This window comes from Epinephelus moara, chromosome 21 (genome assembly GCF_006386435.1).
Source record: "Epinephelus moara isolate mb chromosome 21, YSFRI_EMoa_1.0, whole genome shotgun sequence".
NCBI classification, from domain to species: Eukaryota; Metazoa; Chordata; class Actinopteri; order Perciformes; family Serranidae; genus Epinephelus; species Epinephelus moara.
In genome coordinates this window covers 20,281,492-20,308,132 of record NC_065526.1, presented here as the reverse complement: position 1 = coordinate 20,308,132, position 26,641 = coordinate 20,281,492, and the positions used below count along the sequence as shown (strand labels likewise).

General features: G+C 41.2%; 3 protein-coding genes across 7 annotated transcripts; 2 read left to right on the top strand and 1 right to left on the bottom strand.

Moving 5' to 3' along the window:
• Window positions 1–664: 664 nt before the first annotated feature.
• LOC126409141 (zinc finger protein ZFMSA12A) lies at window positions 665–5,435 on the bottom strand. 2 transcript variants are annotated; one of them, XM_050075088.1, is made up of 7 exons: window positions 5,280–5,435; window positions 3,545–3,747; window positions 3,350–3,442; window positions 3,172–3,264; window positions 2,953–3,063; window positions 2,727–2,859; window positions 665–2,465 (listed from the first exon to the last, which is right to left on the bottom strand). In XM_050075088.1, the coding sequence occupies exons 1-7, from the start codon at window positions 5,281–5,283 to the stop codon at window positions 1,072–1,074; spliced, it is 2,031 nt and encodes a 676-aa protein (XP_049931045.1). In that variant the 5' UTR covers window positions 5,284–5,435; the 3' UTR covers window positions 665–1,071. The 2 variants fall into 2 exon arrangements, with proteins under 2 accessions (XP_049931045.1, XP_049931046.1); XM_050075089.1 differs by lacking the exon at window positions 5,280–5,435 and having other exon boundaries at window positions 3,538–3,675.
• A 59-nt stretch (window positions 5,436–5,494) lies between these two features.
• Window positions 5,495–11,037, top strand: LOC126409142 (zinc finger protein ZFMSA12A-like). 4 transcript variants are annotated; one of them, XM_050075091.1, is made up of 7 exons: window positions 5,495–5,574; window positions 7,908–8,110; window positions 8,213–8,305; window positions 8,391–8,483; window positions 8,592–8,702; window positions 8,796–8,928; window positions 9,457–11,037. In XM_050075091.1, the coding sequence occupies exons 1-7, from the start codon at window positions 5,502–5,504 to the stop codon at window positions 10,749–10,751; spliced, it is 2,001 nt and encodes a 666-aa protein (XP_049931048.1). In that variant the 5' UTR covers window positions 5,495–5,501; the 3' UTR covers window positions 10,752–11,037. The 4 variants fall into 4 exon arrangements, with proteins under 4 accessions (XP_049931048.1, XP_049931049.1, XP_049931050.1 ...); XM_050075092.1 differs by having other exon boundaries at window positions 5,496–5,675; XM_050075093.1 differs by lacking the exon at window positions 5,495–5,574 and adding an exon at window positions 5,686–6,695.
• Window positions 11,038–13,820: 2,783 nt separating this feature from the next.
• LOC126409138 (zinc finger protein 11-like) lies at window positions 13,821–24,042 on the top strand. The gene is made up of 7 exons (XM_050075085.1): window positions 13,821–13,988; window positions 16,069–16,271; window positions 16,500–16,592; window positions 17,604–17,699; window positions 17,826–17,936; window positions 18,029–18,158; window positions 19,072–24,042. The coding sequence occupies exons 1-7, from the start codon at window positions 13,976–13,978 to the stop codon at window positions 20,940–20,942; spliced, it is 2,517 nt and encodes an 838-aa protein (XP_049931042.1). The 5' UTR covers window positions 13,821–13,975; the 3' UTR covers window positions 20,943–24,042.
• The last annotated feature ends 2,599 nt before the right edge of the window (window positions 24,043–26,641 follow it).

The window sequence follows — 26,641 nt, the reverse complement described above, 5'->3', positions numbered from 1 at the left end:
TATTGTTAGCTAACATTAGCTTGCTTGCTGAGGCGGAGGAATTGCTAGCTAGCTAACATAGTAAAATACTCAGGTGATTAACGTCATTTGATTAATCTAGACTGCAGGGCTAATATGGATGGTAAATTAGCTAGCTTGCTGTTTTCAAATTAATTTATCAGCTAACGTTATTAAACAAACAAACGCCACATCCTCGCAGTGTAGCTTACTTACAGCTAGCTGGCTAATGTTTGCTTGTTTGCTCGCTAACGTTAGCCTAGCCTAGTAAAACTATCTGAGTGGATTTATCAGTTGACTAGCTTGCCAACTTACTTTCCCAGCTGACATAATCCATGATACTAAGTTATATTAAAACAGTATTAATTTAGCCAACAATAAATGATTAATATAATGATGATAATGATAAATGTAACAGCACAAAGCACTTTCTTCTAGCCGAGAGCGATGCAGCAGCAACCTGCAAGGTAACAAGTTTTGTATAAATACTTGTAAAAACATTTTTTTTTTTTTTTTTTTTTTAATAAATTGTCATTGAAAACTTTCAAAATTTCTGCTTGGAATAATATCCACAAACCTTACTAAGATAATAGAGGCTCTTTTTCATAGTGTTTATCTTTTAAATGTCAATTATTATGTTTGTGATGGACTCAAGTACAAGTTCATGTTAGATTTATGTGCAGTCTTTTATTGTCAGGAGCAAACACATTGCAGTTGTAAGTAATGTATTGTATTGTTTGATGTGTTTCTTAAAGACCCTTTTAAAATATGTTTTAGGGCTTCAGAGAACAAATAATGTCACTGTAGAGGGTACAATGAGGACAGATCTGACAACACGGGATGACGAGTCATTTAGTAAAAACAAGAATTTTTGCAACATAGTGCTTACACGAAGTTAAGTGTGAAACCTTTTTACGTACCACTATCAGTACAGGCTAGTTGCATCAATACCCTTAAATTCAATTCCCTTCTGTGTGCGGCATAAGAGCAGTTGTGCCTGAAAGCCTCACCCTGCTTCTATTTTCAGGAATACAATCATAATTTGATAAAATTGGCATTTGGTAATCACATGAATTAGACAGTCTTGTTCTGCACTACACTGTGAGTTTTCAAGTGTCTCTTCAGGTGATTGAGGCATGTGTAAGTCTTTGCACACAGGTGACAAGCATAGGGTCTCACCCCTGTATGGTTCATGTTATGTTTCTTTAATTCACTGCCACGTGAAAAACCTTTCCCACATTCAGAACAGATGTAAGGGCGCTCTCCAGTGTGAACACGCATATGAAGTGTCACTTTACTCGCCATGGTGAATCCCCGCCCACATACAGTACACTTGTATGGCTTTTCCCCAGTGTGGGTTCGTCTGTGTATCTGCAGCTCGCCGGCTGAAACAAAAGCCTTGCCGCAGTCGGAGCACAGATACGGTTTCTCTCCAGTGTGCGTCCTTATGTGTATGTTCAGGTTTCCTGATACAGAGAAACGTTTTCCACAGTACGTGCACTGAAACGGCCTCTCACCTGTGTGACTGCGCATGTGAAGGTTCAGGTCATGCTTGTTTTTGAAGGCTTTGCCACAGCGTGTACAAATCTGTGTTCTCTGTTGTCTGTGGCGCAGCTCATGGGCTGTCAAACAGGCAACAGAGCTGAAGACTTTCCCACACTGCATGCACTGATTGGACAGCTCGGGAGGATGAATCTTCTGGTGGGTTCTCAGCTCACTCATTGTGGGGTATACCTCCCCACACTGTCTGCACGTGAAGACACGGCTCTTAGTGTGAGTCAGCTCATGCTTACTCAGCAGATGCATTTTCGTAAAGCTTTTTCCGCACTGAGAACAGTCAAACTTTTGGATGCTATGAACACACTGATGTCTAAATTTGTCCTGTATTGATTCAAAGCTATTCCCACATTTGATGCAGATATAAGCTGCTTTTGTGCACTGCATCCTCCTGTGAGTTGACAGGTCAGAGGTCCTCCTGAAGGCTTTTCCACACTGAGAGCACTTGTAAGGGTTTTCTCCCGTGTGCAGCCTCTGATGCTCCAGAAGTTCGTAGCGGTAAATGAAGCACTTTCCACACTGAGTGCATTTATGTGCAACTCTCTGCCGTGGAGGGCCCATCATAGAGCTGGACATTACAGGACTCTCAACAGATGTAGGGGGAGCTCGGCAGGTGTCTGAAGCTCCGTCATTATTCTCCTCTCTAAAGTTCACATCAGAAATGTTGTCACTACATTTCTCTACTGTTGTTTGTTCTGCATTGCTGCCATTCTGAATGTTTGTTTCCTCCTCAGACAGCCATCTTGCATCCTGTATTCCCATATCTCCTGCATCCTGAGGAGAAATCCCCTCAGATTCTCTTTGGTTTTGAAATGTTTGTGTGTTAGAATCTGCATGTTTGGCATTGGTCTCTTGCGGTAAAGGAGGGAGAGATAATGATGAGAAGAGCCGCTGCTCTGAGGGGGAGGGCACTGTTGGAAAAGAGAAATTCAAAATGTGAGACAATGATTCATTTACACTCCACCATGTAAAGGTGATGACTTAATCCAAACCTAAAGATATCAATTTACAATGTAAAAAGAAAAAAATCCTCACATTTAACAAGCTGGAACCAGCAAATGCTGCTTGAGAAATCACTGTCTGATGATCTGACTCATCAGTTAGTTGACAGATTGTTTCAGCATTAATATGCACATAAAAATCTGGTTGGTATTTGAGGCAGACTGACTTACCACTGGTATCCATCTTGGCCATTTTATCACTGTGGGCTTTGCTTCTGAGCAGCACTTTGAGGTCGTCTGCTTTGGATACACACTGCATGTACTCTTCCAGCACAGAGGGTGTATCGCTGATCCACACTGCAGTCTGTCAAACAAACAAAAGTATCATCTTGATGGACTGGAACCAGACAAACCAACCTCTGGAAATGCTTTGTAAACTGTGTCATTGTGTCTTTACCTGCTTAAAGTCTGGTATAAGCAGCAACTCTTCTAGTCTGGTGAAGAACTCACAAACCAGTGTCTCCAGAGCTGTATCAAAGTCAGACCCATACTCCACAGGAAACACATTCTGTGCGGTGGAAAAGATCAACCCAAAGCATGGATGTAAAACGTCATGTCACCGCATCATTTCACAATAAAACAAACTGCTAACGATGAGGTGAACGCAGAGACACACCTTCAGGAAGTGCTCTCTCCCTTTCGGGTCCTCCAGGAGTCTTTGAACAAGTCTGACAAAGTTGGCCTCAAGAGCTTCATTTCCTGCATGAGCCTGTCAAGTAAAACATACACACCCAAAATAAGCACAACGTTTCTCAAACAGACATTTAATGTCCAGGATTGAAGAAGTCACACACCTGTTTGGAGCTGGATGGCAGGAGGCTGTTCAAGCATGTTTTAACATCTCTGAGATCCTCTGACTGTTCAGAGCTTAACATCTGTAACATCATCTGGAAAAGCCATTTAGACATGATACAAATATTAATTTCTAAAGCTCAAATCTGCTGATAATTAAGCAGCATACTGATATAGAGTCCATCTGTACCTCTCACCTTTGCTCTTAAGCCCAGAGTGAGCAGTCTCATCTGTCTGTCTGTCAAAATGTCAGGGACGGCTTCAGTTATCAAAGACACAAACTCCTCCACTTTCCCATAATGCACGATGTTCCTCAGACGAACCACCTTCCACATCACAGCCGACATCATCCGCAGAGGTGGAACCAGGAGCCTCAGCGAGGACAGAGGCAGCGGACCCTCTGTAAGGAGGAGCAGAATACTGCACTTAAAATATATGTTCACAGCATCTTTACTATAATTTACAGTCTCAACTCTGTTTGCAGAGACAACAAGTGAACACACAGCTCATACAATCACACTTCAGACACACCAACAAAGCGGTCTGTTCATCTTTTTGCACACATATAACATATTCTCTATGATCAGGCAGTGATCATATAAACCACACAGGGTGTAACAACAATAGAAAACAATGTGCGTAGCATTAGTTTTTATTGATCATGGATATTGAGTACAGAATATGGAAGTTTTCTGAGCCTGTTTATGTGTTAAGTTTTGACCTTTAAAAAAGAAAAAGACTTTAAACTCAGTGGAACTTTTACTAAGTTAGTAAAATTTAAAGAAGAAATGAAACTAACTAAATATATCACTTAAGGTGCCAAAAAAATAGTATATTTATATTCCACATTATGCATTTGCATTTAACATTCCTGTTTACATTCAGCTTATTCATTTGTATATACTTTCTACTATAAATTTACATTTGATTTATGTCGTTATCCCTATATTTTAACTTGAAATATTTTGTCTTAGATTTTAATTTTTTTTAATTTTTTTTTTTTTTCTTCTTCTCTCATTCTCTTATTTTGGGCATATCTAATAAGAATTGTTGAAGGGAGCCTGAGACCCAAGATTTTCACTGACAACTACTTCTGTACTTTTTGTGCATACCATGAAACTTAGTTGTAATATGTGTGAGAGCAAGAGATGCGCAACAAAAACTGCCCCTCAACAAAGTAGAAAAGTTAATTCTTCTGTTCTTTTTATGCCCCAAATTAGATGTATATAGCAGTGGTAGAATGTAACTAAGTACCTTTCTTCAGTACTTAACTTAAGTACAAATTGCAAAGTACTTTTACTCAACTTGAGTATTTTAAGGTCTTTACTACATTTTGGAATCCAACATAGTATTTTTTTACTCCACTACATTTATTTGACAACATAAGCTACCATTTACTTGGCAGATTAGGATAATTAATACAAGTATATTCAACAAATATGAATACATTTTAATGTATATGGAAAACTTAGTTGTTCCAGCTACCAGCTGCAAATTAGAGTGATGTTCACATTAGTTCATCAATGATTATAATTCTATAATGCATTAGCTTATATAATATTCTGAAAAGGGCCATTTCGCAGAATGAGTACTTTTTAGTTCTTGCTATTTGAGTATATTTTGATGCTGATATTTTTTTCACTATTACTTGAGTAAGATTTTGAATGCAGAACTTTTACTTATAGCAAAGTATTCCTGTGCTGTTGTACTGCCACTGTAACTTGTACTGTAAGATCCGACTATTTCTTCCACCACTGAAATAAAGTAAAAACTGCCATTGCTTCTCCTTATAGCGTTAGATGTATCTAAAATACCTCTAGGTTTGATTATGACTGTTATTAGTTTGAAGTCAAAAGTTGCTGCTAGCAGGTAAGCTAATGTTAACATCATCACAACAAACAGATATAACCCCAGGAAAATCCAAAAAATTACCCATATTGTTCCCCCGAGGAGCTATGATAATTGAATTAACACTGACGAATGTTTCCTTATGAAGAAAATCCTCTTTCTGCAGTTACTAGCCCTGAAAGTTAGCTTCCAGCTAACCAAGCACCTCGCTATTTGTTGTCAAACGCAGCTTCCTGCTTCTACTTCTTCGTGTTGTTTTTTTTCGGTTGTCATCCGGTTTCTTTACCGCCACCGTCTGCCACAAACATGGACGTGCTATTAGAACATGGCTACTGTCGCTGCCCGAGCCCTGCTTATGATCAGCGAGAAGCAAACAGAGGTGCCTGGTTAGATTGCACTAGAAGCTCATTATCACAGAAAGAAGAGTTTATTAATTCAGTCTTAATTCAACTATCGTAGCTCTTCGCGGGAACACAATGGGTAACGTTTCGCATTTTGCCTGGGTCATATGGGTTTGTTTTGATGTTGTTAGCTTGCATGCTAACAGCAACTTCTTACCTCTCCTATCAAACAAATAATAGTGATAATAAAACCTGGGATATTTTAGATAAATTAGATAAAACACGTCAGAGAGAAGCCACTGCAACTTGCTTTGTGTTAGATTTATTTAATATGGGGCATATTATATCCAACTGAAGTTTCCCAATTTCATTGAGAGACTGCTGCAGTTGTGCATCTGTAGTCCCATTTAAGAGCAGCATATTATTCTATTCAAGTCAGTTTAGTAAAACGTTATTCATTCCAACTGTGCCAGAGAATGCTTTAAATTACAATAACACAAAACACAGTAATAATAATTAACATTCACAACTAGTAACAACCAGAGCCACCAATGGGTCACTAACTGAGTATTAAATATCAGGCAGAATATTCAAAATGTACAAGATGTAAAGTGGTTAAGGAGCAAAAAGCAGTGCCTAACAGAGTAACAATAGATAAAAATGAACTTAAATGGTGAAAAAATGCAGACTGTGCCTGATAATGAATGTTATATTGAATTTGATATGACAATGAGAAGTAGTATTGAACATAATTTTGAGAAAATTATATTGCGCCACACTGACAAGTGATAATGATATTGACAAGTAATACTGCACAAGATATTAAAAAGTATCATTGTACATCATATACAGTAATAGTGCCCCTAATGTATGTGAATATTGTTGTTAGTGTCCTTTGTCTCAGCTCTCCTCCCTACAGGAGTTAAGAGTTACACAGTTTGATGTCCACAGGTAGAAAAGATCCTCTGTGGCGTTGTGTGGTGCTCCTCTGTGGTCTCAGTCTGTGGCTAAATGTGCACTGATATGACTCCAGGGTGGCATACAGGGGGTGAGAGGAGTTGTCCAGGATACTGAGTTGTTTTCACAGTATCCTCCTCTCTGACAGCTCCACTAGAGACACCACTTCCACTCCCCGGACAGAACCAGCTCTCCTGATGAGGTTATTAAGTCTGTTAGAATCATCAGCTGCCTTCACCCTGCACTCTTCTGCATAGAAGATGACGCTGGCTTCCAATGAGTGATAAAACATCTGCAACATGGTTCTGCTGAAGATGAAAAGTCTAATTCTCCTGAGAAAATACAGGCAGCTCTGACCTTTCTGTTATAACTAAGTTTCAAGTTCTCTTCTTTAAAATGGAAAACAATTACAGCAGCGGTCGCTGTCAATAAAAATCTTGGGTATCTGGCTCCCTTTAACAATTCTAATTAAATATGTATGTATAAAAAATAAAAAAACAAGACAGGAATAATAATGTAAATAAATATGAAGTAATTTAAATTTGTAGTAGACCGTATATGCAAATGAATAAGCTGAATATTAAACAGGAATATAGTAAATCAAAATGCATAATGAGCAGTGTAAAAATACTTCTATATTACTGTGCTCTATTGTGATTTTTACACATCCCCTAATTAATATTTTTGCACATCCGACACTAAACTGTGCAGCTTTTTAATGTTCTGACACAGCTGTATTGTAAATAATTTTTATGCTGTGGTACTTTTTTAAACTATCTTTGCCATATTTAAAGAAGGAACGGTCATGACGACAGTAACAGTGTTCGAGAAGCCAGACTTTGGTGTCAGTTCTATTAGAGTCAATGAGCTGGGCACTGCAAATCACACTTTAACCCATCATATCTTTGTTGTTTCACCTTTGACTGAAAAAATCCTTCCACCAGATTAAAAAACACTCATAATGTGATGTCAGCTGACTTTTTTTTAATCCATGTATGCGTGTTAGTTGTACTTGTTATTGGTCTCCTTACAGATCATTGATGTGTCAAGCAGCTGGATTTCAGCCTCTGCTGAACAGAGCCATGATCTGTTTGAGGCTGAGACTTAACACATCCAAACACATCAACAGGCTCAGAAAACTTCCACATTTTATATCCATTATTGATAAAAACTAATGCTACATGCAGTCTTTTCTGTTGTTGTCACCCCCTGTGTGGTTTATGATCACTGCCTGATCATTCAAAATACATGTGTGCAAAAAGATGAGGAAGCCACTTTGTTGGTGTGACTGAAGTGTGATTGTATGAGCTGTGTGTTCATCACTTGTTGTCTCTGAAAACAGAGTTAAGACTACGTTATAGTAAAGATGCTGTGAACATATATTTTAAGTGCAGTATTCTGCTCCTCCTTACAGAGGGTCCGCTGCCTCTGTCCTCGCTGAGGCTCCTGGTTCCACCTCTGCGGATGATGTCGGCTGTGATGTGGAAGGTGGTTCGTCTGAGGAACATCGTGCATTATGGGAAAGTGGAGGAGTTTGTGTCTTTGATAACTGAAGCCGTCCCTGACATTTTGACAGACAGACAGATGAGACTGCTCACTCTGGGCTTAAGAGCAAAGGTGAGAGGTACAGATGGACTCTATATCAGTATGCTGCTTAATTATCAGCAGATTTGAGCTTTAGAAATTAATATTTGTATCATGTCTAAATGGCTTTTCCAGATGATGTTACAGATGTTAAGCTCTGAACAGTCAGAGGATCTCAGAGATGTTAAAACATGCTTGAACAGCCTCCTGCCATCCAGCTCCAAACAGGTGTGTGACTTCTTCAATCCTGGACATTAAATGTCTGTTTGAGAAACGTTGTGCTTATTTTGGGTGTGTATGTTTTACTTGACAGGCTCATGCAGGAAATGAAGCTCTTGAGGCCAACTTTGTCAGACTTGTTCAAAGACTCCTGGAGGACCCGAAAGGGAGAGAGCACTTCCTGAAGGTGTGTCTCTGCGTTCACCTCATCGTTAGCAGTTTGTTTTATTGTGAAATGATGCGGTGACATGACGTTTTACATCCATGCTTTGGGTTGATCTTTTCCACCGCACAGAATGTGTTTCCTGTGGAGTATGGGTCTGACTTTGATACAGCTCTGGAGACACTGGTTTGTGAGTTCTTCACCAGACTAGAAGAGTTGCTGCTTATACCAGACTTTAAGCAGGTAAAGACACAATGACACAGTTTACAAAGCATTTCCAGAGGTTGGTTTGTCTGGTTCCAGTCCATCAAGATAATACTTTCGTTTGTTTGACAGACTGCAGTGTGGATCAGCGATACACCCTCTGTGCTGGAAGAGTACATGCAGTGTGTATCCAAAGCAGACGACCTCCAAGTGCTGCTCAGAAGCAAAGCCCACAGTGATAAAATGGCCAAGATGGATACCAGCAGTAAGTCAGTCTGCCTCGAATACCAACCAGATTTTTATGTGCATATTAACGCTGAAACAATCTGTTAACTAACTGATGAGTCAGATCATCAGACAGTGAATAAATGCTGGTTCCAGCTTGTCAGATATGAGGAATTTCTGTTTTTCCTCTCTTAATTTTTAAATGTATATCTTTGGGTTTTGGACAAAGGTTGTCAAACAAAACAACCAATTTTAAATCCATTCATGAGGAGTACTTTTGGAACATGCAGCAGCTGCTCCTCTCATTTATCGATGTGATCGGATCTGCTTTTAATCGGATCAGCACATCAGTTATCCCTGCGACTAGAACTCCACAAAGTGCTGCTGAGTAAAAAATAAACTCACCGGTGCTGCGTTCATTGACCTACAAAAACGTTTATGTAGTGACCATAAGTTTTAATAGCAGCACAGTGTAGAAATGATAGCACCACTTTGAAAAGTAACTCTCTTAAACAATGGAATGTAAATGAATAATTTTCTCACTTTATACATTTCTCTTTTCAAACAGTGCCCTCTCCCTCAGAGCAGCGACTCTTCTCATCGTTATCTCTCCTTCCTTCACTGCCAGAGACCAAACATGCGGAATCTAACATGCAGATATCTCACAACAAAAGAGACTCTGAGGAGGTTTCTCTACAGGACGCAGAAGCAGCGAACAATGCAGAACAGGAAGCCGGAGAGAAATGCAGTGACAGAGCTTCAGACACCTGCCAAGCTCCCTCTACGTCTGCTGAGAGTCCTGTAATGTCCAGCTCTATGATTGTTCCTCCACGGGAGAGAGTTGCACACAAATGCACTCAGTGTGGAAAGTGCTTCATTTACCGCTATCAACTCCTGAAACATCAGAGACGGCACACGGGAGAAAACCCTTACAAGTGCTCTCAGTGTGGAAAAGCCTTTAGGAGGACCTCTGACCTGTCTACTCACAGGAGGACCCAGTGCACAAAAGCAGCTTATATCTGCATCAACTGTGGAGATAGCTTTGAATCAATACAGGACAAATTTAGACACCAGTGTGTTCATAGCATCCAAAAGTTTGACTGTTCTCAGTGCGGAAAAAGCTTTAAGAAAAAGTGCTTGCTGAGTAAGCATGAGCTGACTCACACTAAGAGCCGTGTCTTCACGTGCAGACAGTGTGGGGAGGTATACCCCACAATGAGTGAGCTGAGAACCCACCAGAAGATTCATCCTCCCGAGCTGTCCAATCAGTGCATGCAGTGTGGGAAAGTCTTCAGCTCTGTTGCCTGTTTGACAGCCCACGAGCTGCGCCACAAGCGACAGAGAACACAGATTTGTGTGCGTTGTGGCAAAGCCTTCAAAGACAAACACGGCCTGAATCTTCACATGCGCAGTCACACAGGCGAGAGGCCGTTTCAGTGCATGTTCTGCGTGAAACGTTTCTCTGCATTAGGAAACCTGAACATACACATAAGGACGCACACTGGAGAGAAACCGTATCTGTGCTCCGACTGCGGCAAGGCTTTTGTTTCAGCCGGCGAGCTGCAGATACACAGACGAACCCACACTGGGGAAAAGCCATACAAGTGTACTGTATGTGGGCGGGGATTCACCATGGCGAGCACACTGACAATTCATATGCGCATTCACACTGGAGAGCGCCCTTACATCTGTTCTGAATGTGGGAAAGGTTTTTCACGTGGTGGAGAATTAAAGAAACATGCCATGAAGCACACAGGTTTGAGACCCTACGCTTGTCAGCTGTGTGCAAAGACTTACACATGCCTCAATCACCTGAAGAGACACTTGAAAACTCACAGTGTAGTGCAAAACAAGACTGTCTAATTCATGTGATTACTTTACGCCATTGTATTAATGTTGTAGTCATACAATGAGCCTGTCCTGTTTGCGGTGTTGACTGTAAACTGTGTAAAAGGTTTCACACTCACCCTCTTGTAAGGACTATGTTGCAAAAGCTCTTGTTTGTACCTTATCCTGTGTTGTCAGATCTGTCCTCATTGTACCCTCTACAATGACATCTAAGTGTATTACTTTTGTTTTCTGAAGCCTTAAAACACATGTTAAGAGTCTCTATGAAAACATACAACAAACAATACATTCCTTGAAACTGCAGTGGTGTATGACTCTCTTGACAACAGAAGACTTTGTACTTGAATTCAACATAAAAATCCTGCAGTGGTCTTGCACAATATTTGTGATAAATGTAACATTAATAAATTAGAAAACAGAAAGTTACACACTTAATGCTCCTGTCATCCTGATGGGGGTTTCTAGATTTATTACATGCAGAAATTATGATGTTAGTGACAAATTCTTCGAAAATTTATTTATAACCTTAGAATTACACTTTAGGTTTTAGTTTTTTGAGATCTATGACTTTATGCATTCAATAGATATTTTTCTCTCAACCTTTGGCAGCAAAATTGTTAAAATCTGTGTTAGTTAGCTCATCTCTATCTCCAATGTGGTTGTGGTTGTGAGGCTGGTTGGATGTGCTGCCAAAATAACGGAAATAACTCTTGAGGCGGCTTATGGTAGCAAAATGAACATTCAGTTCACGGGCAACAGCCCTGGTGGACATTGGTTATAGTAACAGTGAAATGAACTGAATGTGAAGTCGTTTCTGTTCATTTGGCAGTACATCCAACCAGCCTCACAACTGCAACAACATTGGAGATGGCTTATGGTGGTAAAATGAACATTAAATTCACAGGCAACAGCTCTGGTGGACATTCCTTATAGTAGTGAAATGTTTATTTTATTTAGAAAGGGACAGTGCACATCAATGAACATGATCACCTAAGTCACGTAAATGTGCCAGATTTAGCCATACAGCCTAATTTTCATCTGCAGTCCCTGGCAGGTTGATGGTGTAAATGGTCTGAATGTGAAGTCAATTCCCTTAATTTGCCAGTACATCCAAAATGTGCAGAGTCATCACACAACACAATGTCACAGATGCCACAAGTTTTGAGGAAGTATGCCGTTGGTATGCTGACTGCAGGAATGTCAACCAGAGCTGTTACCTTTGAACTGATCATTCATTTCACTACCATAAGCCGTTTCCAATGTCATTTCTGTTAATTTGGCAGTACATCCAACTGGCCTTACAACCTCACCTGATGAGCTGCTGTTTAGTGACATTTTGTGCAGAAATTCTTTCTCTGTGCAAACCAATTGTTGCACCTGCTCCTCAGGTCGCTGGTCTTAGACCATCTCTCAGGTGAAGATGTGGGATGTGGAGGTTCATAGCTGGTGTAGCTACATGTGGTTGTGAGGCTAATTGGATGTTCTGCCAAAATAACAGAAATGACTTCAAATTGGGTTCATTTCACTACCATAAGGAATGCCCACCGGAGCTGTTGCCCTTGAACTAAATGTTCATTTCACTACCGTGATGCTGGGTTCACATGATATAATATCAGCCCAGTTATATCCAGATGCAGCGTCACATGGTGTCGGCTCTGATCATGAATGACAAAGAATGTCGTATGCGATAATCCATAATTTCATCTTGTGTAGTGTCATAGTAAACAATCAATGCCACGTTCAGGACACCTCACGATGTCCCGATAGAAAGTCTAGCATGTTTGGTTTTCTTTTTGGTGTTCACGACTTCTTCCACAACAGCCTCCACTCTGACCAATAGAACCACAGAGAGATCTGCTGCCGTAGACAACTGTATGACAACAACACCCTGATTTTATTGATATTTCTTCTAGGCATGCTACCATGACACAGTAAAAAAAGGAAAAATGTCATTTCCAGTAATTTGGCAGTACATCCAACTGACCCCAGTGAGGACTCAAGCATGCAGTTGAGCTTCCCTAAGACGGTTTGTGTGGATATTCTTCAGTTGTGCAAACCAGTTATTGCATCAGCTGTTTAGGTGGCTGGTCTCAGATCATCTCTCTGTTGCTTTTGAACTGAATGTTCATTTCACTACCATAAGCTGTCTCTAATGTTGTTTCTGTTAATTTGGCAGTACATCCAACCTGCCTCACAACCACAGACCACATGTAACCACACCAGCTCAGGACTTCCACATCCAGTGTCTTCACTTGAGAGATCATCTGAGACCAGCTACCCGAACAGCTGATGCAATAATTTGTTTGCACAACTGAAGAATTTCTGCACAAAATGTCAGAAACTGTCTCAGGGTTAGGGTTAGGTAAGCTCATCTGCATGCTTGTCATCCTCACCGAGGTCTTGACCTGACAGAGGTTAATCATCTGAACTGACTTGTGCGGTTGTGAGGCTGGTTGGATGTACTGCCAAAATCAGGGAGACAACATTGGAGGTGACTTATTGTAGTAAAATGAACATTCAGTTCCAGGCAACAGCTCTGGTGGACACTCTGCAGTCAGCATGCTGACAGCACACTGCCTCACAACTTGTGACATCAGTGTCAGTGTTTTGTCTGATCAACAGCACATTTTAGAGTGGCCTTATATTATGATCATCCCACGACACACCTGTGTTGTAATGATGCTGTTTAATCAGCATCTTGATATGCCACACCTTTCAGGTGGATGGACTATCTTGCAAAAGGAGAAGTGCTCATTAGCACAGATTTTAACAAATTTGTGACAAAAATATGACATAAAAATATCTGTTGAATGCATAAAAACAGTCTTAGATCCTTAACTAAAACCTGTATAGAATGTGAGTAAAAACAAAAGTGTTGAGTTTAAGTTTTTGTTCAGTATATATGATTTAAAAACATGATGGATATGAGAAAACACTGTTTATCAAGTTTAAACATTACTGTAAAGGTTTATTTGACTGTCCGGAGGGGCGGTGCATGTCACATTGACAGTACACAGTGAATGGGACCCGTCTCATCCGGGCTGCCCCGTGATGGAAAACGAACGCCGCTGTTACACACTGACACTAGCTGGGCCAACGCTCCCCAGAATGAACAACGTGTTTCAGGAAGAAGTTGGCGCCTGAAGCCCCGTATGCGGTTAGCTAGCACGCTAACCGAAAGTATGAAAGATACTCCACTGTAATGATTTTTCTTCCCATCGCTATTAAAGAATTCCAATATGAACGACACGGGTATGTATTAGCTTGTGGAGCTCGGTAAAACTGTGTGTATATCGCTTGTGCGGCTAGTCGAATAGCTAAAGCTAAGGATTAGCCGGGGCTCAGCAGGCCTCGACTAATCCCTGGAACAAGAATTGTTTTTCCCAATAATGAGCCGGTTTTACCAGGCAACATCGGCGGCCTGGTGGCTAGTCTAGTAGCGTTAGCTAATGCGCTCTGGCACAAACAGTAACGATGATAAAACGGCTAAAGAGGTTTTTAATGTATGAAATGAACCCCAGCGGCTCGCTCTTTTTAACTGATAGTTTGATTTGATATAAAGTGACTAACGGTAACGTACTTGCTAATAGTTAGCTGGTTAAGAACGTTAACTCTTCATGTCTTGGCTACTCAGCACTAAACGTTACCCTCTTTGTCATTTTGCTCAGTGTGGGGTGAAGTGGACTGTCCTAATGCTTAGAGCTGCACACATACAATGAGTGGTTGGATGTAGATGTATGCACACATCCCTGGTGCTTCAGATAATGCGCCCTGCAGTGTTGTATTTCACACTAGCTGGTGCACCACAGGAATGGATGCTACAGGAACAGATCATGGCTGTACTGATTGTAAAGTGAGATGCTGCACTGATTAGGAAATGCATTTCCAGTCTGTAATTAGCACAGGAGTCTATTCAATTCCTCCTAAAAATAAGTGCATAGATACTTATAAGCAGTGTTGAGAGGGTTACTTTTAAAACGTATTCCACTGCAGGTTACTGAATACATGCCTTGAAATGTAATTTGTAACGTATTCACTCAGATTACTCAAAGTAAGTCATGTATTCTAGATTGCTTTGAGAATACTTCATATTAGGGGTGGGCAATATGGCCCTAATATAGTGTCACAATATGTGACTTGAGGATATATATATAAATCAACAGGTGATTTCCTTCTTTTAGTAAAATCCTAAATGATTGAGTTGTTTTCCACCAGGACCTTTATGCTCTGCCATTTCTCCTCTAATCATCACACTGTAACCTGTGACAGGCTGTTATGATACGATATTATGCACATTCACATATATTACATCACTAAAGGTTTATGACAAAATCACTTGACGACACCGACTAAAAGTCTGAGAAGTCTGGGGCTGTTCACAAGACATTCAGGACGCCACAGTTTATTCCACACTACTGAAGCTGCTCCTCTTTTTGGAACCACCACAGAGTCAGTAATAATTTCGCTTTCAGCTATGTTAGTTGTTGCAGTGCATAACAGTATGACATCAATATTTCAACAAGTCGAAATATTGCGAGTATCACAATATGAATTTTCCAGATCATATTAAAATTATACTGGTATAATGGTAAACAGTATGCACAGCTCTACTTCAAAATCATCTTGCTGCGCTAATTTGTCTGGGTCTTAAATTTTCATGCCAAAAACATGCCAGTGTCCTGGCTGTGCATCTCCTCTGCCAGATCTGTTCATGGGAAAGACGCTGTGTCCTAATAGCAAGCAAGCGTTGCTTTCCAGCAAGCAAGCGTTGCTTTCCACTGAATATGATAAATATCTACTTCTGTTACTTCACGTCGACAGACCACGTAGGTTACCTATCAGCTGTCTGCTCGACCAAAGACATAACCACTTTAAAGATGGATGAGTAGTTTCTATCTTTCTATGTTTGCACTTTTTAAACATAAAGTACAGCCAACAGCAAGTGGGTTGTTATGAGCCGTGGTCATTTACCAGAAACTTCCAGCTCCCTGGAGAACTCGCTCCAGACAGCTGCCATCTTACACAGGTTTTTGCAGCTAAATGAGGAGATATCATAAAGATAATTACTCATTTCAGCTTCACAAATCAGACGCTTTTTCGTCCATTGTGGAGCTTTCAAAGCAAGCAAAAGGAATAAATTGAAACAAGGCAGTTAGGACACAGGTTTACACCAGATAAAACAAAAATAAATAAAGTAATCTGTACAGTACAAGACAGTAACTCTATTCAGAATAATACAAATTTAAACTGTAATTGAATGGAATCATATTTTATATTCTGAATTTGTCCTCGCAACCCCTTTGTTTGACCCACTCTTAATGTCTCTTTGAAGAATTCAGCGTCCCTCTGTCCTCACTGGCACTCCTGGTCCCACCACTTCGGCTGATGTCAGCAGTGATGTGGGAAGTGGTTCGCCAGCGGAACATAAAGCACTATGGGAAACTGGAGGAGTTTGTGTCCATGGTAACAGATGCAGTTCCTGAACTGATGAGTAAAAGAGAAGGGAGGCTGCTCTCACTGGGCCTGAGAGCAAGGGTACGTGTTTTAAAATGTGTAGATCCGTTATGTGTATAATGAGAGCTATTCAAATAACAGACCTAAGAAAATGGTATCATGGAAAAGAGCTTAACTTCTCTGGGAAGGTACATGGGGCACATTTCACTTATTTGTGACATTTTATAGACATCGATTTATCGATAATGAAGAGAATCATCAGTTGCAGTCTAATGTCAACAGTAAAATCAGGGATTCAATTTCTTCTAGACAACTCTGGAGCTGCTGCGTTCTGAACACCCGGAAGATCTCAAGGCTGTTGAAAGCCACCTCAGCAGAATCCGATCTTCTTGCATTGAGGAGGTGAGTATTTTTATTTTATTTTTTTGTAGAACTGAAGTGAATCGTCAATGAATCCATTAATTGATCAGCAGAAAATGAATCTGCAAGTATGCTGACATTTGATTAATCGTTTGACTATATTTTAATGCAAAATTGCCAATATACTGACTGGCTCCAACCTCTCAAATGACTTTTATGTTTTATAAGACAGTAAATTGCAGATAATTAAGGTTTTGATTGTTTGTCGGACAAAAGACGTGCTTGCTCTGCTGCCGTTCAGTGGCCAACAAGCGGAGCTAACTGCTAACAGCCACCGCTGCAACTAACAAACTCCTCCATCCACAGTCAGACACACACGGCTGATTATTTACTGCTGAATTGCAGCTCACAACTCGCAACATCGGCTGACGCTGCTATGCTGTCAGTGTTTTTGTTGGCTAGCAAAACATCTTGGCACAGACTATTTACTGGGGTTTGCCAGCTTGTCGCTCATGCGGCATTTGTAGGTAATTGTAAGCACGATCGCTCTCTGCTTTTAATGTCCGAAAGTCCACCACAAACTTTTTTTTTTTCACGTCTTAACGAAAATGAAACGTAGATTTCATCTTAGTTTTCATTGTCAAGTTCTATATTTAGCTCGCTGCCGTCTCATTTTCGTCATGGAAAAAAAGGTTGTTGACGAAAAAAGTTTGTTATAGTTTTCATCAACAAAATGAACACTGATTTGATTGCATTTCACAAGCAGTGATTGACATGATTGACAGCTGCATTAGAGATTCCTTGGCTCTGATTGGTTGTTTCTAATGTGCCGCGGTCTGATTCTAGTGAATGGAATAAGAGGCAGTTTGAAGAGGAGGAGTGACATGTAGTTCTTTTTGAAAGTAGTGACAGTTTCAGCAAACATCACACAGTTATTCTACAAACTTTAATCAATAATGAAAATAATTTGTGCCCTAATATGTTGTTCTATATTTTCTTCCCATTTCATTTGCCTGTAATCATCTGACTGTGATGCTTTGTTTTCTAACCCAGACCAGTGATGCTGTAATTGAGGCACCAGAGGCGAACTTTATGAAGCTGGTTCAAGGCCTCATTGAAGACACTGATGGCAGAGAACACTTCCTCAAGGTAAATATTCATTTGATTAATAAGGTGCTCTAAATAAACTCAAATGTTATAAATCAATTAAATGTAGGAATTGCCCGTCTGATCATAAACGATATTGCCATGTGCTGTATTTTTTCCACGTGACAGAATGTGTTTCCAGTGGAGTACGGCCCCGACTTTGACACGGCACTGGAGACTTTGGTTTGTGAATTCTTCAGCAGACTGGAGGAGCTGCTGCCAATACCGGACTTCAAACAGGTGCAAGGAGGATTTCTGAAAGATCAGAAAATAAAGTTAATAAATAAGGAGACATTTCAACTTTAAAGTCAAACTGTCTTTTCTTTTTATAGACCGCATCCTGGATCAGTGCTGCCCCCTCTGTGCTGGAGGAGTACATGCAGTGTGTCTCAAATGGAGAGGACCTTAAATTTCTTCTCCAGAGCAAACAGTGCCACGGGAAACTGGCTAAAAGTAGTGTTGGTATGTGCACAATTTACATTTGCTAAAATCTAGTCAAATAGCATATTATGTTAGCCACACACTAGAGGATAACTGTGCAGATTTTGGGTCCGATGCACCCCTCCCAGCAATGACGGGTGGTGACAGATTCATGGCTGGTCTGAACAGATTACAGGGGCTCTGAGAATCCTTAAAAAGTCTTAAAATGTTGTAAATTCAATTTTATAAATGCTAGAATTTGAAAGTCAATAAATAGTCTTAAATTTGAATTTGCGAGGTCTTACTTGCCACAAACATTTATCTCTTTTTTTTCATCCATCTTTTATTTATTTATTTGTCAAAAACAGTCCAGCTCCTCTGTTTGTATGTCCACATTTCTTTAAATCTACCACTGAGCCTAATAATTTTTTTACTTTATATTTGCACTTACCTGATGGCAAAGTGTAGATTAAGCTAACTCACTCTGATAATCACAGTGGCACAGTGGTGCAGTGGTTACTTGCTCACAGCAAGAGGGTTTCAGGTTCGTATCCATTGGCTGGCTGAGGCCCTTCTGTGCGGAGTTTGCATGTTCTTCCCATGTCGGCGTGGGTTTTCTTCGGCTTCCTCCCACAGTCCAAAGACATGCAGGTTAATTGGTGACTCTAAATTGTCCGTAGGTGTAAATGTGAGCATGAATAGTTGTCTGTCTCTATGTGTCAGCCCTGTGATAGTCTGGTGACCTGTCCAGGGTGAACCCTGCCTCTCACCCAGTGGCTCCAGAAAGCGGTGAATTTTGGGTGTTTTTTTTTGTTTGTTTGTTTTTTTTCACACTAGTCTGAAAGTAGACATGTTACAGAAGCAAAAGAAAGAATCCTCTAGTGTGCACCAGGCATTAAGTGGAAAAGAGGGCGACTGTGGTATTAACATTTTTTCTTCTCTTATTTTCCCACAGCTCCGTTTCAGTCAGATGATCTTCTCATTCCCTCTCTGTCTCTTCCTCCATCGCTGGAAGTGGCCATCGCTTCCCACCCGAGTGCTTGTGACGATGAAAATAATGATGTTCCTCAGATCGTCATGTTCGATGAAGAACTGTCGACAAACCCTTCCACTTCAGCAGATTTTCCCGAGTCACCAAAAAGGACTGATAATATACCGTCATCTCCTCGCAGGAGACAGCAGTCAGGGCTGCATAAATGCCCTGAGTGTGACAAATGCTTCAAGCATCACTCTGTCCTCATCGAGCACCAGAGAGTCCACAGCGGGCTGCAGCCTTATAACTGCTCCGAATGTGGGAGGGCTTTCAGAACAGCCACTCTGCTGGCTGGTCACAGGCTGCGCAAATGCAAAAATGCTGCATATCTGTGCATTAAATGTGGGAACAGTTTTCCAACCTCACTGGACAAATTCAGACACCACTGCCCAAAACGGGGCCGCAACTACGACTGTGGGCACTGCGGGAAGAGTTTTCAGAAGTCAAGCAGCTTAAAGGAACACGTGCTGACTCATGTCCAAAGCCGCCTTTTCAAGTGCAGTCATTGTGGGGTGGGTTTTTCAGGAATCGGTGACTTGAAGTATCATCAGCAGGTAGATCATGACAAGCCTTATCAGTGTAAGCAGTGTGGAAAGAGCTTTATCTCCTCCAAGTGTCTGACCAAACATCAACAGCGACATGAAGAGGTCGGTGAAATGGAGACCGCCAAATTGATGAGTGGAGGTAAACATAGGAAGAGTGGCTCCGCTCATCGGATTTCCTCGGCATCCAGGAAAACATCTGTCAAAGCCGTCTACCCTCGAGGACGAGTCACACATAATTGTCCACTGTGTGGAAGGAGCTTTAAATATCGGTTTGAATTTCTGGAGCACCAAAGGTTCCACACTGCGGTGAAGCCTTACAAATGCTCTCAGTGTGGAAAAGCCTTCCGCACTGAAGCTCACCTCTCCAGGCACAGGAAGAGAAAGTGTAAAAACGCCTCCCACATTTGCACCAAGTGTGGGTGTCAGTTCAGGTCTCTGCACGAGCGGGTCAGACATCAGTGTGTCCAGCTGCTGACAAAATACGAGTGTTCTCATTGTGGAAAGACCTTCAAGATGGCCCACCTGCTGAGGAACCATCAGATGAGTGAGCACCAGCTCCCCTACAGCCCCAACCACCGATTCAGGTGCAGATACTGTGACGAGACTTTCCCCGGCATCAGTGAGCTGAAGTATCATCAGAGAGTGGACCATGAGAAACCCTACCAGTGTCAGGAGTGTGGCAAGTGTTTCCTGTCTGAAAAATGCCTGGCCAACCACGAGCTGCGCCACAATGATGACAGACCAGAGAGCTGTCTCGTCTGTGGCCGTGGCTTCAGAAACCGCTACGACCTGAAGCAGCACATGCGCACTCATACCGGAGAGCGGCCTTACCAGTGCACTCACTGTTCACAGTGTTTCTCCACAGCAGGAGGACTGAGGAGTCACACCAGGGTCCACACCGGCGAGAAGCCGCATGTTTGCCCAGACTGTGGTAAAGCGTTCTCCCAGATGGGTGCAATGCGCACCCACAGGCTCACCCACACCGGAGAAAGGCCCTTCAAGTGCACAGTGTGTGGCAAAGGATTCACAATGGCGCACAAGGTGACAGTTCACATGCGTGTGCATACAGGAGAGCGGCCGTACGTGTGTTCTCAGTGTGGGAAAGCCTTCTCAGATGGAAGTGTGCTGAAGCAGCACATGCTGAACCACTCAGGGGTGAGACCATACCACTGCCAGCTCTGTCCCAAGACCTACACCTGTCTGAACCACCTGAGGAGGCACCTGAAGAGCCACTCTAACATGAACTGAAGGCAAACTGCTGCAGAACATTTTACACACATACTGACACGCTGCATTCAGCAGTTAGGACACTACAGCTGCAGTGGACCAACTAAAACAAGCAATACATGAAGGACTGTAGAATGATGCTGTACAGTTTTAAATGTAGTTACACTAGCCAGTTCTCAAGGACTATTTAAACATTTAAAGGAATAGTTCCAACATTTTGGGGAATGCACTTATTCGCTTTGTTGCTGATAATAAGTTGAGAAAGTCGTTGTCTCACATCACCTGTGTCTCAGGAAAGAAGTTGCTCTTGAACGCACTGCAAATACTCCAGTCGATGGCCAACTAGTACGTACGTTCTGCGCCTGCATGAGAGGAAATGACTCTCCACAGCAGCAGGTGGCGGTAGTCTGTAATCATCATTCAAAAAGGGAAACCAGAACACTAACAGGACGGATTTAAGACACTAGTTAGCCAGTTAGCACATTAACAACACAACCTTATGTTCAAAGGACAAAATATATTCACCGTGCGCTAGCGGCCAATACCACAAACAATTACGAACTAACTTCTGCTGAAGAGCTCAATAGCTACAAAAATATTCGTACCTGATATAAAAGTTTGTTTTAGAACTCAAGCCCATTTGTTTGCTTTCCTTACTTCAGTTTCTCTGCACTGAGCTGAGCTGCCAATCAGAGTAATTTCATTTGCAGATGCCAATTCAACGTGCTAATTTGGCCAAAAAAGGCCAACAGTGCGGAACACACCTCAAAAACTAGGGCAGGGGTCGGCAACCTTTACTATTAAGAGAGCCATTATTGGCTAAAAAAGAAAGAAAAAATGTCAGGAGCCACAGAGCATATTTGTATAAAGGTAACAGCCTAGTCTAAATTAGCCCATCAGCATTACGAATAGGTCTAAATGAGCATTGATTAATATGATTTACTAGAAGGTGGCTGCTCTGCAGTGGGCTATTTATCAGTATTTAGTGCTTTAATTTTGCAGCATTGGTGAAAGAAAATGAATCCGTCCACACGCTATTAATTTCCTTCAAGACATTTCCTTTTTTGGATTTGGAATCCATAGCTAGCCTTGTTAGGGAGACTCCAGGCAGCCACCGCTACTAAGGTTCATCAAAATTTAGAGTAAAAGGCGCCAGGTTGTAGGCGTATGACACATTTTTTAATTCGATGTATAGGCTGCACATTTTTACAGTTGTAGAATGCAGTAATCACCCCAGGCCTACAACAGGTGAAAACCTGAATGTTAAAAATAACCGTTATTCATTTCCATATAATTTTATGTCAGAGCCACAGGGAGCCAGTGGAGAGGGTCCAAAGTGCCGCAGGTTGCCTACCCCTGAACTAATGTGACAGATGCTCACCAATGGCCAACTCTCGGCTTGGTGTGTCAGGGCCTTTAGCATGAAGACGGGAAGCAGGGGGAGACAGATAGCCTGGCTCCATCCAAAGGTATTCAAACTCTGCCTATCAAACAAGTAGTCCTGTTACATATAAAACCTAAAATAACAAGATATAACATGCCAGTTAGTGAGCTTTGTTGGCTGTAGCTTCATATTGAACGGACAGATATGAGAGTGACATCAGTCTTCTCATCTAAAGACCTTTGAACATCAAGTCTGTATTTTTCGTTTGTATTTATTTATTTTATTTGTCATGTGCACAGATACTTTGCACACTGAGTCTGATTCAGTTCATTGTTCTATTTGTTGTGAAAATTTGCAACACGAGACTAAATTTGAAGACACATTTGCTCCCTACATTGGAGGTACCTCCCCAGCTGTCGCCACTCTCCGCCTACTTTCTGGCATTTGGAACGGTGGCTACACGAAGGGGCTGAGCTGTCCTCCATCTCTGTCTCCAAACTGTCGCTCTCTCTGCATTTGTGTGTGGTCTTCATCTTGAGACAACCAGGCAGAGAAAACGACTCGTATTCAAGGTGGACGACTTCACCGAATTTGTTTAATTGCATTTCTTTTCCTGGCAGACTCCTCGTCACTCTCATCCACCTGAATATTAATATCTCAGCTGTTGAAAGTGGCTATCTGAATTTTGAAATGATACTCTGCGCCCTGTCCTTCTCTCTTGTTACAGGTTAACGTCACATTTTCTGCACTGTCTCTTGGTCACACAACTGTCTAACATTTTTTGACGATCCGAAAAATCACGTATAATCCAACCTGTTCCAAAAAGTTTATTGATGGACAAAAGTTTCAGTGTGTAAACAAGCTTCACACATCAGGTCGTGCGTATTTTTAACATCCAATAGTTTAAGACGAAAAATACAGACTTGGTGTGCAAAGGCCTCAACTCAACAGGAAAATAAATAGGTGTATTTTACAAAATGTCGAATCATTCCTTTAACATCAGCACAAGCTCGTTCTCATTCCCCATCAGGTTATTCCTTGAGCTTATTTTTTGTTTCCCCTCCCCCCGTACATCAGTTTCCTCTGCATGGATATGTTTGGATGTTATTCTGGACATTGTTTCAATGAGATGCTGTAATTTTGGTGAAAATATATTTTTGGAAAGGCCTCGATAGTGATAGAAATGAACTGAAAAAAGGCTCTGTAAATACGCTGGAAGACAAATATTGTGAGACTGCAAAGTTATAATGATGACACTGTTTATTTCAACATGACATAACTTTATTCCTGAAGGCCTTTTATATCCCCACAGCTATGGTTTGCAACGTTTGTGAATTTCAAATTAAATTACCTTGGTTATACTTTGTGTATGTTGATGTAATTTATTTAACAAAGGGAAACATCTGGGAGCGTCCTCAGGAAAGGTGTGCTGGAAGTTACAACAATTCCAAAAAAGTTTCATCTATATTCAGTTGAATGCAGCATAAGGAAAAGATATTTAATGCTGAAACTGATGAAATTTATTATTTTTGTAAATTACACTCACTGAGTTTGACACCTGCAACTCATTTCTAAAAAGTTGGGACAGGGTCATGTTACGTCACCAAAGTGTTTGGGAACTGAGGACACTAATTGTTAAGGATGGGTATCATTAAGATTTTAACGATACTACTACTCTTACTGATGCTGCTTATAGATCCAGTACTTTAATGGTACTCATCAATTCTTTTGGGGGTTTTTAAGATAAAAAAATTAAACAAATTAAGAACAGAATTAACGTGGCTTCATTTTTTTAATGTATGTCAGTACAGTATATAAAATAATATTCTGCGACAGCATTGTTTAAAAATGAATTTCAATTTTTAATTTTATTTATAAAGCCCAATAGCGGCAGTAGCTCAGTCCATAGGGACTTGGGTTGGGAACCGGAGGGTCACCTGTTCGAGTCCCCGTCCGGACCAAAATATGGAGCGTGGACTGGTGGCTGGAGAGGTGCCAGTTCACCTCCTGGGCACTGCCGAGGTACCCTTGAGCAAGGCACCGAACCCCCCAACCGCTCGGGGCGCCTCACCACCTCCTCACTCTGACATCTCTCCACTTTGTGCATGTATAGGTCCTGTTTGTGCATGTGTGTGTCTTTCGGACCTGTGTGTAACTGACAAGCAAGAGTGAAAACATTGAATTTCCCCTCGGGGGGATTAATAAAATAAATAAACTATCACAAATCACAGTTTGCCTCAGAGGGCTTTATACGACGTCCATCTGTCCTCAGACCCTCACAGTGAATAAGGAAAAACTCCCCCCAAAAAAACCTTTAATGGGGAATTAAATTGTAGAAAGTGATGGAAGTCTTAATCTTATTGCAAATTAGAAACTGAGTTGGTGAGATTAAAACTGTTTCCAATAACGTTTATGTAACCTAAATAAACAAGAAATATATCTTCTGATGTCTCCAATACTGATAGCTAGAACCATAAATGTCTGAGCTTATCAATACTACGGTCTCTAACAATTTGGCCCCGGTGACTGTTCAATATCAGGTTTCAGTACCCATCTCGACTAATTGTTGAAGTTCTGAAAATGAAATTCTTTCCCATTAGTGCCTGATAGTACTGGGTCTCAGCCTTGCACCTTACCTGCAGAAATTTCTCCTGATTCTCTGAATCTTTTGAAGATATTATGGATTATAGATGGTGAAATCTCTAAGTTTCTGAAAATTGTGCGATGAGAAACATTGTCCTTAAACTGTTGGACTGTTTGCCCACGGAGTTTTCACAAAGTAACTGTCCTTACTTGTGAACAACTGAGCCTTTCGAGGATGCCCCTTTCATATCCAGTCATGATACCATCACCTGTTAACAGTTCACCTGTTAACAGTTCACCTGTTAACTGTGAAATGTTCCAGGTGTTTTTTGAATGTTCCACAACTTCTCCAGTTTTTTCTTGTCCCAATCAGTCAGAATGAGTGTATATTTTATATAAACAAGGAAGTTTTCAGTCTTTGGACTGTATTCAACTAAATATAGGTCCAAAAAGATTTTCAAATCACTGCATTCTGTTATTCATGTTTTAAACAGTGTCCCATCTTTCTTGGAGTTGTACATTTGCTGTTAAAATATAAGGAGCTTTCACTAGAGGGCAGTAGGTGACCAGTAACCACGTACCCCCCCCCCCCCCCCCCCCCTTGCTCTTCTTGTGTTGTCGGGCAGTGGTGATTGTAGCTTTTGAAACTAATAACACAATTAATCACGTATTCTGCTTTTTGGAGCAGACGATTCAGAAGATGTCTGTGGAGAGTAGGGGTTGATAAAGGGTAATGTAGAGGAAGTTTGGCCCATTTCCTGTCATTAACTTTGATGTGGTTCAGAGTCCTGATTGGCCTGTAATTTCCTGATGTTTTGAGTGGCGCCTAGCATCGAGTGTCTGAGGTGGTTTAAACCATGACAAAGACATGTTGTTGTGTTTGCATGGTGCCACTTAAGCTAACAGCAAGGTTTGATCTGGACCACCACTGCTCCCAGCACTTTGTATGTTAACTTGAACCTCAGGCAGATGAAGTCTTACGTCATGTGTCTAACAGGCACATTGTGATTAATCTCTTCCATCTGTGCTGCGCTGACTTTCATGTTTTCACTGGAAGAGAGACGCTTCTTTTTTTCCTGAAACCTTCCTTGTTCCATTCTTGTCTTGCATCTCATCCGTGGTCAGTTATGCATAGTGCTTTTGAGTCATTTTCTCTAAAACAAACAAAAAAACTACACCATTCACAGGGAGATCGACTCCAAAGATGAATGTGGTGGTGTGTTAAATGTTGCAAGATGTTGAAACCACAAACTGTTTCAGAAAAAATAAAAAAAGTCAGTCAGGAGACACTGGCTGTACTCAGCACTCTCCCTTCTTTGTCTCTGACTCAGAAATGCTGCTAATCTTCTCCACTGAGTGTCAGGATCCTGTGGAAACTCGTGCTGCATCCTGTCTGCCAACAGGCTGTGCCCAAGACATTATGCAGAACCGCTCGGCTTTAGGAAGTATGTGTGTTCTCTCTACATGTAGCTGGAGTTTATCTTGACCTTTTTGAGGACATGTTTGTTTGTTGTGATTGTTTCCTCGGGGTAAAAGATAATGACTACCTAATGAGGTAATTAAGTGATCTTGATCCCACATGCCGGTCTCAGGACTGTAAATAGCAGGGGGGGACTCCAGTCACTTGACTTGGACTCGATTCAGAGTCAAGTCATAAATTTGACTTAAAGGGAAACAAAGGTATTTTTGAGCCTGGACTCTATTTTCACATGTTTTTGTGTCTTAGTGACTAATGAGGAAAACAGTTTTTGAA